General features: G+C 41.0%; 1 protein-coding gene across 1 annotated transcript; it reads left to right on the top strand.

The window, feature by feature from the left end:
* Positions 1-374: 374 nt before the first annotated feature.
* Positions 375-3,794, top strand: LOC145393243 (uncharacterized). The gene has a single exon (XM_080267417.1). The coding sequence runs from the start codon at positions 375-377 to the stop codon at positions 3,792-3,794; it is 3,420 nt and encodes a 1,139-aa protein (XP_080123543.1).
* The last annotated feature ends 12,757 nt before the right edge of the window (positions 3,795-16,551 follow it).

Raw genomic sequence — 16,551 nt, 5'->3', positions numbered from 1 at the left:
GGAGGAGGCAGATCGTTGGATTGATGCCCATGGTCACCCTTCCCAGATTAACAAGAAGGTCAACAAACCCGTGGCTGAAGGGCAAGAGAAACCTTCAGAACGCTCTACAACGCAGATCAAGACAAAGACCTCAGGGAGTGACAGTAAGTTTGGTAGTAAAGGATGTTGGGAGTGTGGTAAAGTAGACCATAGAAAAGCTCAGTGTACTTTTAATAAATCAAAACAGACCAGTGCCGCTGCATCAGGAAAAGCATCTGTGAAAGCTAAAAGTAGGACAAGTTAGTGGTTCAGCTACCAAATTTAATGGGAATGGGCAAAGTTATAAGAACTTAATATTGAACAATGGCTTGGTAGAAGGGCAAGCTGTTACAGCAATGCTAGATAGTGGGTCAACTACTTGTGTTGTAGCAGAGAAGCTAGTTTCATTGAGACACTATACTGGGAGAACAGTTTCACTGAAATTGGTGAATGGGGCAGTGATAGTGTTGCCAGAGGTAGAAGTTGAAATTTCTACACCTTGGTTAATAGGGAAAGTTTATGCTGCTGTGTGTAAGACCCCAGTTTACGATTTAGTTGTTGGTGGTGTAACTGACAATCCATATTCCCTCACAAGTATACAGTCTACAAGTGATCAAAGCTTGGCTGAACAAGACAACGCAGAGGACGTGAACCTAACCAGGAACAGAGTCCCGAGTGGAAGATCTGACACTGAAGCAACGGACGAAGTAACCACAGAGTTGGAACGAACTTCGAGGAGTACTGCTGGTGGATCATCAGACGCTGGACTCGTTGCTGCAGTTACTAGAGCACAAAGTCGCAAGGACGGTAAAGTTAAACAACCCCTGAAGGTGAGCAATGTTGATACTTTCGTGTCTACATCAGAATTTGTGAAAAATCAAGAGGATGATAGAACTTTGAACTCTATAAGAAGTCATGTTCAAAGTAAGAAAATGTTTCAGGCAAGAGGAAGAGTGTCAACCTTTATTCTTAAAGGGGGTAGATTATACAGAGAGATGACAGTTAGAGGAGTGACAAAACAACAGTTGATTGTGCCAAAGAACTATCGTAAGGAAGTGTTCAAATTAGGTCATGAGGGAATCATGAGTGGCCATATGGGGTACAAAAAGACTCTGGACAGGATTCAAGGAACTTTCTTTTGGCCAGGTATGGTGGCTGATGTCAGCCGCTGGTGTAGGTCATGTGATGTGTGTCAGAGAACCGTGGATAAAGGTAGCAAAAAACCAGGGAAGCTTAGGTCTATGCCAGTAATAGACGAGCCATTTGCTAGGGTGGGTATAGACATAGTTGGGCCTATTACACCTAGGGCAGATAGTGGAGACAGGTATATACTCACTCTCGTAGACTTTGCTACTCGGTATCCAGAAGCAGTTGCCTTGCCTAATATAGAGACTACTACAGTGGCGGATGCGTTGATGGAGATCTATTCTAGAATTGGTATTCCAAAGGAGGTTTTGACTGACAGAGGGAGCCAATTTACTTCAGCAATGATGAGGGAAGTTGAACGGTTATTGTCAATAAAATCTCTTAAAACCACTCCATTTCATCCCATGTGTAATGGCTTAGTAGAAAGATTTAACGGTACACTTAAGAAAATGCTGAAACGAATGTGTGATGAGGCACCTAAGGATTGGCCAAGATACATAGCACCATTGCTCTTTGCATATAGAGAAGCACCCCAGTCGAGTACTAGATTCTCCCCTTTTGAGTTAGTTTATGGAAGAACAGTGAGGGGTCCTTTGGATGTACTAAGAGAGATTTGGGATGGATCGGTCAGCACACCAGAGACTGTTAGTACCTACAGCTATGTTCTAGATCTCGGTGAGAGATTGGAAAACACATGTAAGCTAGCAAGGGAAGAATTAGATAAGGCACAGGAGTTGGATAAGAGGTACTATAATCGTAGGGCTAGTGACAGAACTTTCAAGGTGGGTGATCAAGTTTTGCTGCTTTTACCAACTGACCATAATAAATTACTCATGAACTGGAGAGGTCCATATAAGATTGTAGAGTGTCCTTCTGCTTTGAATTATGTAATAGATATAAAGGGGAAGAAGAAAAGATTTCATGTGAATATGCTGAAGAAATATGAAGTAGACTACGATCCAGATGATTGTGATGTAGCCGAATCAGATGAAATTGCTGCTACAGTTATTGAGTACTCTGACGAGGTTGAAAATCTTTTGCTACCTATACCAACCACTGAGAAGTCTTGGAAAGATGTAGAGTTGTCAGTAACTTTGTCTCCATTAGAGAGAGGTAAGATATGTGATTTGTTGAGTATGTACTCAGAGGTGTTCTCTAGTACACCAAAGCTAGCAAATGTTCCTCCCCATGAAATTGTTTTGACTGACAAAACCCCTGTTCGAAGTAAGCCTTATGCTATACCATATAGTTTGCAAGCTGAGGTAGAGAAAGAACTTAATGCAATGGAAGAAGCAGGGATAATTGAAAAATCTAATGCTCCCTATAATAGTCCTGTAGTGGTTGTACGTAAAAAGGATAAAGGAGTGAGACTCTGTGGAGACTTTAGGAAATTAAATGGTGTAACTCGGTTTGATGCAGAGCCTATGTTTGACCAGGGGAATATCTTTTCAATATTATCAGGGTCCCGATATTTTTCAAAACTAGATCTTTCTAAAGGATTCTGGCAGATTCCATTACATGTGGATAGTAGGAAGTACAGTGCATTTAGTACTCCCAAGGGTTTATATCAGTTCAAAGTCCTTCCTTTTGGCTTGTGCAATTCACCTGCAGTGTTTAACAGGACAATGAGGAGTGTGTTGGGAGGTATGTCTGGCATAGAAATATTTGTTGATGACATTTTGGTACATTCCTCGACTTTTCATGAGCATTTGAAATTGTTGGATCAGGTATTTTTCAGACTTAAGGAAGCAGGCTTAGTAGTAAATCCATCCAAATGTGTAGTGGGTCAAGCTGAAGTGGATTTCCTTGGTCATAGAATAGGAAATGGGATATGCCAGCCCCAGAAAGATAAGGTTGGGAAAATAGTTGAAGCTTCTGCCCCCAGAACTAAAAAACAAGTTCGTTCGTTCTTGGGACTAACAGGGTATTACAGAGCATTCATACCAAACTACTCTACAATTGCAGAACCATTAACCAATCTAACAAAGAAGAGCAGTCCAAATAAGGTAGTGTGGACAGATTTAGAGCAAAGAGCATTTGATACTCTAAAGAACAAAATGACTAATAAGCCTATTCTCCATTTGCCAGATTTATCCAAAGACTTTGTTTTAAGAACAGACGCGTCAGGTGTGGGTATTGGTGCTGTGCTGATGCAGTCCCATGGAAATGAACTGTGGCCTATATCCTACCATAGCAGGAAGCTGGGACAAGCGGAGAGGAACTACAGTGTTGTTGAAAGAGAGTTATTAGCAATCATTGAGGGTGTAAGAAAGTTTCGCCAGTTTTTGTATGGACGAAGGTTTGTTGTTCAGACGGATCATCTGCCTCTGCATTACCTCAAGACTGCTAAGAATTCCAATGCAAGGATTATGCGGTGGGCATTATACATGCAGCAATTTGAGTACAGTGCAGAGTACATTAAAGGAGCTGAGAATGTAGGGGCAGATTATCTTAGTCGTTTGGATGAAGGATATAACACATGCTGTTCAAGTTTGGGAATTCGTTCAGATTCTGTGACAGATGTTGGCTCAGGTTGTTTGGGCTTGCATGTACTTGGTATTGATGAAGATGTAATTCTGGAGAAGTATAATGTTAAAATTAACTGGAATTTAGCTGGCCATGATGTGTGATATAATTTTCTAGAACGTAATTATTAGTTGTTAGAACTTTGGAACAAGTTCTTTTGTTCAGGGGGTAATGTCAGAATGATTCATGACTATAAGGGTTCATTATTGGATCTTTGTTCTAAAAGGGTATAATTTAGTTTCTCTGGTTTGTTTCATTAAAACTTAGGTTAGTTGTAGTTCACTGGTAATGAGGCTGTTCGGAGCACGGAAGTAAATTATACGTTATTGTGGATCTTTCAAATGTAGTATGTTTATGTATACTTATTTTGTATTTTGTAATTTTCGGAGTGTGATTAATTATTATGAATTGCATGATACTGCTTCAATTTCTCCATGGTACGAATCAAGCATGTATATGTGTGTGTGTGTGTGTGTATATATATATATATATATATATATATATATATATATATATATATATGGAGTGATAACTGGGCTGAAAACAAAAAAACTCTGAAATATGATAACGTCCAATTGAGAGGTGATGCACTGGGTTATTTTAGAGATAATTGCATAGAAAGTGGGTATCTAGCATGAAAAAAACACACACACACACGAAAAAAAAAACAGAATCAACATTATACACACTGTCGGACGGTCGGTATGAAAGTGATTAATTGTCCATTTGGATCAGTTTGGTGCATTATATATTGACCACAGCACTGAAGTATAATACTTTCATACATAAGAACATAACTGGCAATTTAATTATATTTAAGAATTTTACACATGAACTAATATTACCAAATATCAGAGATGATCGTTGGTGCACAAATACTTGTAATTGAGCAAAAAATCTATAAGTTATTGCACAAAACTGATCTGAGAAGTAAAAAGAGACATGAGAGTTTACTGTGATTGAAGATATTTTCTATTTATATGTTTTACAGAAATCAACCGAGTTTGATGGTGATTAAACAAGCATAAAACTATAACGTTAAGTTACAGCATGGCAAGCAGTAGTAAACCCCAATCCAAGCGATGAACTAGATCTGATGCTAAAGAATATGTTGCTAATAAGGACTTTCCTCCATCCAAATATTTTCAACCATCAACAGAACTGCCCACAGTGCAGAGTGTTATAGGTATGCCTAGATACCACTTGAAGGCGGTTGGCATTGGCAAGGTGACTGTTGACATGGCGGTAAGGGAGGTAGCGAAGCAGATCTATCTTAATTACTACCGTGATACCATGTTCTGTATGTCCTTGATCACCATCCAGAGGAGGGTAGAGAACATCAGGAAACAGTTTAATGAATGCAGAAAGAGATATGGACAGAAAAGGAAGGAAGACTCAAAAGCTGTCAGGCAATATAAGGAGTTATTTGATAGAAAAAGTGAGCTCTTTGACATATATGCAGAGGACCCTGTGCGATGGCAACATCTGGAGCAGGTCTGGGGGGTGAGCATGAGTGATAAGGAATATAAGTACTATAACTACCAGAAGATGGAGCAGAAGATGTTTTGTCACAATGGTGTGGACCCCATGTTATACCAAAGTATGATGAGAGCCCAAAGCCTGAGGGAGAGACAGGATGAATACAGGAGGAAGAGAGACCAACAGTTCCAGTACAAGACCCTTGACCAGATCACTGATATTCTCATAGAAGCTGGTGAGATTCCGACCAGCAGCAGTGACGAAGAGCAAAAGACCGAGTTCAAAAATGACAGATCTGTGAGACTGACACACAAGATAACGAGGCCAAGAAGAGTGAGGTTGCAGCTGACCCCAAGCTAAGGAAGACAAAGCTCTTCATATATGTTTCTGAGGCAGACACAGATGATCTGCTACAGCAAGAGTATCAGCACAGCCGAATCTCAGAGAGAAAAGTAGGTGGTGAGTTTTATCAAACTGTGGTCAGTCTCTCAGGAAAGGGATTTTCTGTTAGTGAATTGAGCGAAGCTGTCATTGAGGTTGGCAACACATTGTATCGAAGATGGAAAAGCCCTCAAGAATGTTATGAGATCTTTGATCTAGATACGGTGCCAACCAACTGGAACATAAGGACAGCTCTGTAGCAAACTGAGGCCCAGAGTTTGTCGCTAGTTGTGCGCAAACTTGGGCAGGAGAAACAGAAGGGTAAGATGATTACTCATGCATCAGACAGTACCTCAAAGAAAGGTGTAGGCAAGTTCGTGGAGCAAGGGCTGCATGTAAGTCAGGACAGCCCATTTCTTCTACCTGTTCTACCAATCTATGGGGAGACAACTGAGGACATTGCAATGCAGGTGGATATGGGGTTTGAGATACTGGCATTTGTCAGTGGAGTCAGTGCAGAGAACGTGTATAAGCTTGTAGATGCCCATTTGACAGATAGGACAGGGCACAACAAGGGCTTTTCAAAGCTGCTGGTGGAGATGTATGACCTGGCAACACCAGCAGGACAGTTATTTTGTGGCACTCATACTACACTGGGGTTCAGCAGTGCCATGAATAAGGTCATGAAACTGGTGGAGGCAGATATGAAGATGGAGCAGGATCTGAAGGGTTTCATGGTCGATCTCGAGGTAGACAGCAAAAATACCAGTCTGGCTGCACCAGCACTTGACACGTGCCTCAAGCTGAGAGCTCCTGAATTTTCATACAAGCCTTGGAACCGCAACAAGGAATTCCTCATCATTCTGGAGCAAAGGCTTGTATACAGTGTCCTGTTTGCCTACAAAGATAGCAAGTTTTGGTGCCTCTCCAGGGTAGCAGCAGTCTTAATAATTTTGACCACCTAATAGTGTTTCTGAGGCAGAATGATAGGATCCTCACATAACAACTGCCTAGCCTGCCTGGTCAGAGAAGTATTGGAACTCACCTATCTCAAAGTCGTTCTCAAGGTTTTTGCTTGCCTGGATGTGCACTTGGTGGAACCCTTCTATGCCAGGACAACAGAGAAAGACGCTACCCGTTCTCAGCTCAGAGAGTTCTGCAAAGGACTGCACACAGCCTTGGGTCAGCCTAACAGTAATGACTTTACAAGATTTACAAAGCCTGACAGTCTTTTCACTGGTGTGAAGAACTACAAGGACAAAGTCCTGAACTCCGTGTCTGACTTAGCTGAGGAGCATCTAGAGGAGGTGAAAAAGCTGACCAACCTAATGCTGCCCCACCTACAGACGGCCCTAGCCAGGTAGAGGAGGGACTATGGTATAGATGAGGAGGCCTTCCCAATGGACTATCCCGTGAGCTACCATACAAGTTTGTTGAAATTCCTGTGCACAACATTGGCATGGAGAGACAATGTGGCAAAGTGGACTACAGACTGAGAACGGGCACAATGAATGCAGTCAGCAGGTCAATTATCCCACAGAAGAGCCAGAAACTAAGGACTGGACAGATTCTCTCCTTTAGACATTTCAAGGCAGCAGCCCAAGCTAAAAGGGAGGGGGAACTCAACTGGAGTAAATACACGAATGAGAAATTTGAGAAGGGAGTAGAGCAAAAGCAAGAAATGGCTCAGAGAAATGAGAGGAAACGACTGGACATGCTAAAAAAACTAAAATCTAGTGTTGGCCCCTTTGTTGACAGTGAGGAAGTTGAGCAATTCCTTGCGGATCCAACTCTGAGTAACAAGGACAAACAGCTGGAGATTCAGTTTGCCAGAGTGGGTACCACATTTCTGCCTGAAGTCGATCCTATCTTCCAAGTCCAGGTGACACTGCCCAGTGGGAAGAGAAGGATGAAAACTGCACAGGAGTTTGGAGAGGCCCTAATGTCGTACCTGGGCAGGAGGAGCGACTGAACCACACTAGAAAATGAGAAATTCCAGCAAAGCCTTGACAAACTGACATCTTCATAAGATAGTTCTTTCCATGCCACTTAACGGAGTGTTTTTAGTTTGAAATAAAAATGTTAAGTATTCTAAAACAGTCTTTAATCACTTTTACCACAATTCTTGAATTAATCAGTGATGCATTCCAAGTTGCGTTTGAAAATACACATATTGCGATCCAATAACCATTTTTTAATTCAAGTAAATGCTAAAGCAATTATTTTTAGGATCAACATGTGCTGCTAATCAATTCTGAGAAAATTATTTCAAGCCTTGTACTAGTAGACAATAAGACAAGTAAGGGCATATCAACAAGAGCATGGGGAAGAAAGCCGATTTTTGTGTATGTAACCCCCTCAATATTTATAGATAGATAGATAAATAGATAGATAGATATAGATATACACACTCGTATGTAAGTCATAAATTTCTGAAGTTAGAAATAATTATGCGTACGAAAACAGCGAGAGAGAGAGAGAGAGAGAGAGAGAGAGAGAGAGAGAGAGAGAGTCGTCCTAAGACGGTAATGGAGGGAGCGATAATTAGAGCGAGAGCCAGACTTTACATAAGATTACCTCTCGCTCTACCGGCCCCTCTAATGCTCCCCGTCCCCCCTTCTCTCTCTTTCCCTGGATTTTTTTCTGCATTTATCCCAACTAGTACAAGCATCATCGTAGGACCGATTAAAACTGCTGTGTCACTTGCTGAGTTCTGTGAGGCTAAGCAAAAATCCCAATTACTCTGAAATATGTCCTCACATGGATTCGGGTTGTAACATACAGTATAATCTCATAATGGATTTACCTGGTTCTTTATAGAATTTAGGTGGTTTGGCTTCGTCTCGTCATGGTGTAGTGAGAAGGTGCCTGGCCTCTATCTAGAGGTCCTGGGTAAGATTCCCGGCTAGAATATTAAAAACAATTTCCACGTTTGTCTTTCACCACACACACACACACACACACACACACACACACACACACACACACACACACACACACAAATATATATATATATATATATATATATATATATATATATATATATATATATATAATACCATTAACAGTTATGTATATTTGAGCATTATTGACAACAATATTAATAATTTACATGAATATTTGTCTGCAAAATATAACTGTAAGTGTATATTTCTGAAATACTTTGGAAATAATTAACCACTATGTAAGCCGTAATGAAGAACCATAACAAATCCTGCCTTCATCACAGTTGCTTCCTCCTGTGATTTCCTCCGATTCTGAAGACGAAATGGACACTGCAGTGCAAGACTGCAGTGGAACAAGATGACTTTGGAAGACATGATGCTTGTGCGGAGGTGAGGAGGTGCTTCACGGATGTATGATTTTTGTGGAAGTGACTGAATATAAACCCTTAACATGTACTCTTATGATCCACACAGCCTTTACTTTCATTCAGCGAAATATTATTCCTTAACGGAAATGAAGAGGGTATTGTAACAAATCTTTTCATTTTTGACGTGTTAGTATTCCTAATCCTTTCACTTTCTCAAATTACACAAAAAAATACCTTGGTATTTAGAGGTCTGTTATCCTTTACACAACTGTGATCCAAACAGTTTACAGCTGTCAGATGTCGCCAGAGAGACCCCCCTCTCCAGATAGTTCAAACCGTGACAGACGCTGCGACAACTGTGATCCAAACAGTTTACAGCTGTCAGATGTCGCCAGAGAGACCCACCTCTCCAAATAGTTCCAACCATGACAGAGGCTGCAACAACCCCCCTCCTTAATCCCCCCCTTCAACCAATACACTTTCACTCTTGAAAGCTCCGGCTCGTTTTTTGGTGCTACAGCTGTTGAAACGCAGCCATGATGTTTGATGGTCGGTGCTAGCAGCCAGGGTTTAGGCGTTAAGACAGTCATCAACAAAATATACATGCTGCCTGAGTAATGCATTTCGTCTCCTGTCACGGTCATCTATACATACGGTGTATATATTATATATATATATATATATATATATATATATATATATATATATATATATATATATATATATATATATATATATATATATATATATTGCCAGACGCCTCAATCCCGTTTGGGGTGGCCACAAACAAATCGCCTCCAAGTCGCCCTGTGCCCCGCCATTTCACTGCCCTGCTCCCAACTCACACCTCTCTCATATACCTCTCCACCCCATCCCTCCATCTCATCCTCGGCCTCCCCCTCCCTCTTCCCCCCTCCACCTCACTCACATACACTCTCTTCGTCAGTCTTTCACCCTCCATCCTCTCCACATGGCCAAACCACCTCAGTGTGTTCCTCATAACGCTTCCTATCACATCCACATCCACACCACAACGCTCCTTTATATCCTCATTCGTCAGCCTGTCTCTCCACGTGACTCCACAGGCTCCTCTTAAATAACTCATTTCCACTGCTCTCACTCTTGATTTGTGTCCTTCCAACAATGTCCAAGCTTCACTTCCGTACGTTAGAGTTGGTATCACAATACTGTCGTGTAGAAACTTTTTTACTTCCATGCTCACTTCCCTGTTTCTTATCACTGCTTTCAAAGAACCAGCAACCTTTCTTCCCTGCTGTACCCTTTCAAGCACTTCACCCTCCAAACCTCCATCCTTACTCATCAAACTACCCAAATACTTAAACGTACTCACATTTTCCAATTCCTCACAATCCAACCTCGCTGTACATTCACTAACTTCACCTCTCTCAAAGACCATCACTTTACTCTTCCCTACATTCACCTTTAGGTTCCGTTTCTTACACACTATCTCAAACTCATCCACCAAGCCTTGCAGCTCCCCTTCGTCTTCACTCAACAACACAGTATCATCTGCAAACAACAGTACAGGGAGTTTCCAAACACTATCCTCTCTCACCAGGGCTACTCCAACATCCACTACCCTACCTTGTACCTCTTTTATTACCCCATCCATGTACAGATTGAACAACCATGGAGACATGACACATCCCTGTTTCAAACCAACTTTCAAAGGGAAAAATTCACTTAGTTCACCATCCACACGCACTGCAGCCTTCGTACCATCGTACATACTCTTCACAGCATTCAACAACTTCCCATCTACTCCATATATTCTTAACACTTTCCACAATCCTTGTCTATCCACCATGTCATATGGTTTCTCCAAATCCATGAAAGCCGCATACAACTTCTTTCCCTTCTCTAGAAACTTTTCCACTAAAGATCTAAGAATGAATATCTAATCTACACAACCTCTTCCCTTCCTGAAGCCTCCCTGTTCTTCTCCAACTAATTTCTCTGTTCTTTCTCTGACTCTGTCTATAAGTATCCTACCATACACTTTTCCTATTATACTAAGAAGACAAATGCCCCTATGATTACCATACACTTCTTTTTCCCCTTTTCCTTTGTACAGGGTAATAATTATACCTGACTTCCAATCCTCCGGGACTCTACCTTCCTCCCAGGCCAATCTGCACATCTTCTACATCCATTCTACTACTATCTCTCCCCCATGCTTCAGCATTTCATCACACACTCCATCAATTCCTGGGGCTTTCCCCGATTTAACTTTCTTCATTGCTTCCACAACTTCTATCCTACTGATTTCTTCCTGTCTTCTCACCTCCCTCCTTCTCCCAGCCATTCCCCAGCCACTTATACTCGCACTACTTCCATCCTCTACGTTCAACAATTCCTTAAAGTGTTCTCTCCATCTGCTCACTTTTTCTCCCTTCTCCACTAGTAATCTACCATTTTTATCTTTCACTCCCCTGCTAACTTCACTTCCACCCTGTCTAACTCTTTTCACCTCTTTCCAGAACATTTTCTTACATATATATATATATATATATATATATATATATATATATATATATATATATATATATATATATATATATATATATATATATATACCGTATATGCCCAGGTGTCCAGTAAACCTTGGTTGATCGACATTAAGTTTAGTTTTTCCTGCTATGGTTAGAAGTGACCATCATTTTCTTTTGTCACCACTCTAGCATGCAAGCACTGGGGAAATAGGTAGATGGCACTGCCAGTCTACTGTATCACAGGATGGCTTAGAATGAGAAGGTCTGACTGCACATCATTCAGTTCACTTGCTGCCACGGTCGCTTGACTGGCCCTTGCCATCTCCACTCCTGCCAATTTGCCCACTCATGCAAGGAAAGGGTTTAAAGTGCAGTTGGGAGAGAATTACAGGCAACAGCATCGTCATTGTCAATTGAGGGGATGATGCCTGAGGTCGTACGTTACCATATAGAAAGTGACATGTTTCGGCTGCTTTCCCTTGCCTCCACCCATATCTCCTTGCTCCCACTCGAGAGTGACTCTGATGACCCTTCAGAGCCTGAGGACTTCCCTAACCCTTCTGATTACTCAGGAGAGTCCTCTGAGGTGTTGGACTCTGAGGGCAAGGGTCAGCAGGCTAAAGTCACATGCAATAAAAACATTACAGTCACCCAGCCTCCTTCGTGGCACTAATGCATCACCATTGTCTCACCACCACCCACGTCACTGAAGCCTGGTACTACAGTATGTGGGGGATTTCGCCACCATTCTGATCTCTCATTACATCTCTAACCATGTTGACACCCACATGAAGCAGTGATGAATCATCACCCAACGACCCACCAAAGTCTCCCTCCCCATCCCAGCATTCAGGATGTTACACATGTGGGCATCTTGGCCATGCAGAAAGGCAAGGAGAGTGGAGTTCATGTGCATGTGACTGTCACCCCATCCCCCACTGGCCATGTGTGGCAGGGACAGGTGAAGAGGAGTGGGAAGGTCCAGTGGGGAATGGGGGAAATGAGAGTGAGGCAGCCATATCCTGTCCAGACCAACCCATCACATTCAGGCAGCCAACATTAGCAAGGACTTGCACACACTTTTGGACACCTTTATCATGACTCCCAGATGTGATCTCTCTTCTTCATCTCACTCCACTATGCATCCACCTAAACATCTGGGAACACTTGTAGAAACGAATGATAGGAGAGCATTTTCGTCTTTCATTGAATTTCTTAGTAATGTAGTTTCGGAGATATGGTGGTTTGTAAACAAGCATTTATGTAAAAATCCCTGCATACAGTGGGCAGTACATCATTTTTTACTCCAGGGTTTTTGGGGTTAACAAGGGTTGCACTGCACTGGCCTTTGTGCCCCAGTGTAAGCTAAAACTTTCTAGTGTGAAAATTTTGGTGGTGGTTTATCTCTACCCCATGTCACGGTTGATACTATTTGAAGAGGTGGGGGTCTGCGTCATCCAACAACTATGAATGGTTTATATCCTGTTCATGTTAATAAAACTATTTACTCACAAGTACATTTGACACTGCATTTTGCTCACAAGTACATTTTACATTCCATTTACACATAGAAGACGTGATTTGAATAACAACAGGATAGAAATAAAATATATGTGACAGTATCATTGCCAAGTCTGTTGAATGATAAGTGTTTGTCTAATTATAATACAGACTATGAATTTAAAGTGCACGTGATAAGGATTTTTTAACAGTTAGTTTCCTATAATGATCATTCTTGTATGCTTCTTGCATATGGGAACTACCCTTCATCTCTCCTCGTCGTTATCTTCCAAACATCGCCGAGGTGAGATGAAAGAATAGATTAGAACCAAATTTGGCCAAGTAATTTAATTTCACCCGAGGATTAAGTATTTTCGTTTTGAAATAGAGTTAAAAGTGATGTCTACTTTACGTCTTTTGATCGAAATTGAACCAACTTTGGTGGAATTGCTGATGCAAGAATGAAGTTCTTTGAGTTTCAGAATGACTGGCCCAAGGTCAAGGTCACAATGTACGGTCAGTTGTTCGGCCTCAGATTGGCTGAGATGAGCGGGTATACTGTACTGCACTCCTAGTGACCCTTGTTATTTTCTTCATACAATTTTACTCTGCTCAGGAGAGACTTTTCAGATGAGTAAGTCAAAGCATTCATTACTTTCAACACATGCCACATGTATAACATTCTTATAAGATTAATAGCTTAACAAAAGTCTTCTTAACTTTCATACACAACGGAATTTAAAAATCTATGAAATGTATTAAAAAATGCATTCCATAAAATGTATGAAGATGAAGGGATGGCAAAGTGTGAAAAAAATAAAATAAAAGCAAGTTCAAGAAGGTATAACAGCCACCAGTTCATTCTCTTTACTTCAAAATATGCAGTTGTGGGGGAACAGCTGATGATATATGAGTGCACACAACAATTCATTATTATGGTATCAATACTACTCAGCCTTCAGTATATAGAAGCATGCCACTTAGAAAATGCAGGGATGCTTTTGAGTACACTTTCCTGACCTTGTTCTTTTACTTTGATTTGCATTTTGCTATTCTTTTTTACATATCTTATTAAATTTTTTTTTTTTATTCTGCCCCAGGAGTGTGGAGTAACCAGGTGGATGTAGTCCTAGGACGACAGGGCTAACCGACGACATGAACCTGGCGGTCGTGAGTTATTCTTACATTATGGCTGTAATTTTTATGTGCAAAAAAAGTACAAATACCTCTGTTAAGGAGCTGATGCTGGTAATTCTGGCTGGAAAATATAGAGCTTCATAAAAGAAAAGGCAAAAGAGGGAATTTATTGATCAGTGATGGTATGAGCTGCTTCATTTGTATGGTCACATTAAGAGAAATGGTGAAGATAAACTGGTGAGAAATGTTGGGCAATAGGTTTTGTTGTAGGAAGATGCATAGAAGTCAGTGTTGAATATGATAAGTGAATGAGTGAATAAATGATGCACAGATGGTAAAAAGACAAAGTATCTTAAGAATTAAATAAGATAAAATGATATGGATGCACATGACTAGGGTTATCCAAGATATATATTTGGCAGTCGACTAAAAAAAAAAAAAATCTACACGCATTATGAAAGATGTTGCCTGTCTGATGATTCCCCAAATTGCGAAGGACTGAGTTAGTGAATGCCTTCGTAACCATTTCATTCACCAGCAGACTGCAACATACCTTACGTGGGTGTCTCATAAATCTGCGACATGTGAGATTTTCAACCACGCACCAGAAAGGTTCCAGAAGGATCAGTGTGATACAAAATTTAAGGGGTATTAGGGTAACTGGTAGCTCTCTTTCCCATCCCCTAACTTGAGCCCAGTTACTTAGTTGCACCAGCAACGATGACCCAAAAGTGCGTACTTTGTAACGTATTTTCTGCAATATTATTTCCCAAAGGAAAGGCAATCGTGGGTCAAATTTGTTCAGAATAACATAAAATCAAATGTAAGGTCAGTAGGAAGTAATGGAACAGAAGTAGGGTGGTAAATAGTGGGTGTAAAAGCAGTGCACAGTGCACTAAGCTCATGATGCAGCTTGCAGAGCATGTTGGCAGCCCACCTTGCGAGGGGGGAGACTGGTAAGTCTGTTTACAGCCTGTCTTGTCTGCCCCAATACACATTACATACATCATCTCCCTCTCTCTCTCTCTCTCTCTCTTTTACTCTTCTGTGGCTGCTGGCATCGAATGACATCTAGCTGCTAAATGGCTGCAGCCATCATTTGAGCGCAGCCTATAAAAAAGAGCAAAAATTTTGGGGAAGTCGACGAAGTCTCTGAACGTCTACAGACTGACCCACACTACACTCCCATACACCTCTTCAAGCAGTTGAGAGCCTGCTGCTGTGATGAGAGGATTTTCGATTTTTTTTTGCTTCTGGCCATACCTAAACAAGCACAACTACACCCAATATCTCGCCCCAGGCAGAAAATATCATCCCTGTCCTCTCTTGCAAAACACACACAACCACCTTTTTACGATTATGAATTAATACAGACACAAACAAAAAAAGATATAATAAGAGGAAAATACACTTTTGTCTTGGAATCTTTTCCAATTTGCTCGGGTTTGTTGTATTGGTTTGGATCATTCGATGCAGTGCGACTTGTAGAAAACTGTCGAATCCTTCGGGAAGTGAACGAACATCAGGGACTTGAGACTGACCTTCACTTCACGCTCTCACACCTCATTTGTCAGTTCATCACCTGCTGCCGTAACGAGTGGATGTACTATTTTTTCCCTCGTGGCCATGCCTAAACACACATAGTTACATCCATTATCTCAACCAAGACAGAAAATATCATCTTTCTTTTCCCTGGCAAAACACACACAACCACCATGTTTACGATTTTAAATAAACACAGGCATAAACGAAATAGACATGAAAATAACAAAAAAAAAAATCATTTTTGTTTGGTATCTTGCTCAGGTTTGTTGCACCGTTTTGAATCATTTTACATATTCTTTGTCTTTTACAAGCATAACAGGAAAGTTTTCTGTGTTCAAGTGATACTTTCATGGGTGGAAAAAACTTCCTTCCCTTCCTGCTAATCAGCTCGTGTGAGGTGCGAATGGCAGGTAGTTTCGCAATTCTGACCGTGAAAATTGTTGGGGAAACATCTAGCTGTACCCTTTTTCATTACCCAGGCAGAAAATATCATACTTTCCCACACTCGCGACAGACAGACAACAACATATATTGCGAAAATAACAAGGTAAAATGATAAAGATGAACATGTTCTTATGGAAAAAATACGTTTTCCCCCATCTGTAAACGTATTTATTTCTGCTTTGTCCTTCTCTTCGTAATAATTAGACTTACGCATAATTTTGAAGCTGCATTATGATTCTATTTTTAGCCAGGCACGTGGTGTGGGAGCGGAAAGCTGCGACTCAACTCCCCTGTTCCTAATCGGATCTGCCCCTCCACTTTTATCCCCAGTGGGAGAGCCTAGCCTTGGGGGACGGGCAGCTTTCTCATTTAGGACTGAAAATGCAACCCTTTCACTCCCTTTTCCAAGCATGAACAAAACAATAACATAAAAAATAACTTGACACTACCGTAAACATGTTTTATATCAAACAGGTGATTTTTTTTTTTTCCGAGCAAATCTCAACATATTATGTAATGAAATCATTCGATATCATCATATGTAATATA

Source organism: Coenobita brevimanus, chromosome 3 (genome assembly GCF_032717465.1).
Source record: "Coenobita brevimanus isolate Jiangsu-jjx chromosome 3, ASM3271746v2, whole genome shotgun sequence".
Lineage (NCBI taxonomy): Eukaryota > Metazoa > Arthropoda > Malacostraca > Decapoda > Coenobitidae > Coenobita > Coenobita brevimanus.
This window is presented reverse-complemented; position numbering and strand designations above follow the sequence as displayed.

Bases quoted from the DNA above. Each gene is read 5' to 3' on its own strand.
- LOC145393243 (XM_080267417.1), top strand. From the start codon at position 375: ATGCTAGATAGTGGGTCAACTACTTGTGTTGTAGCAGAGAAGCTAGTT.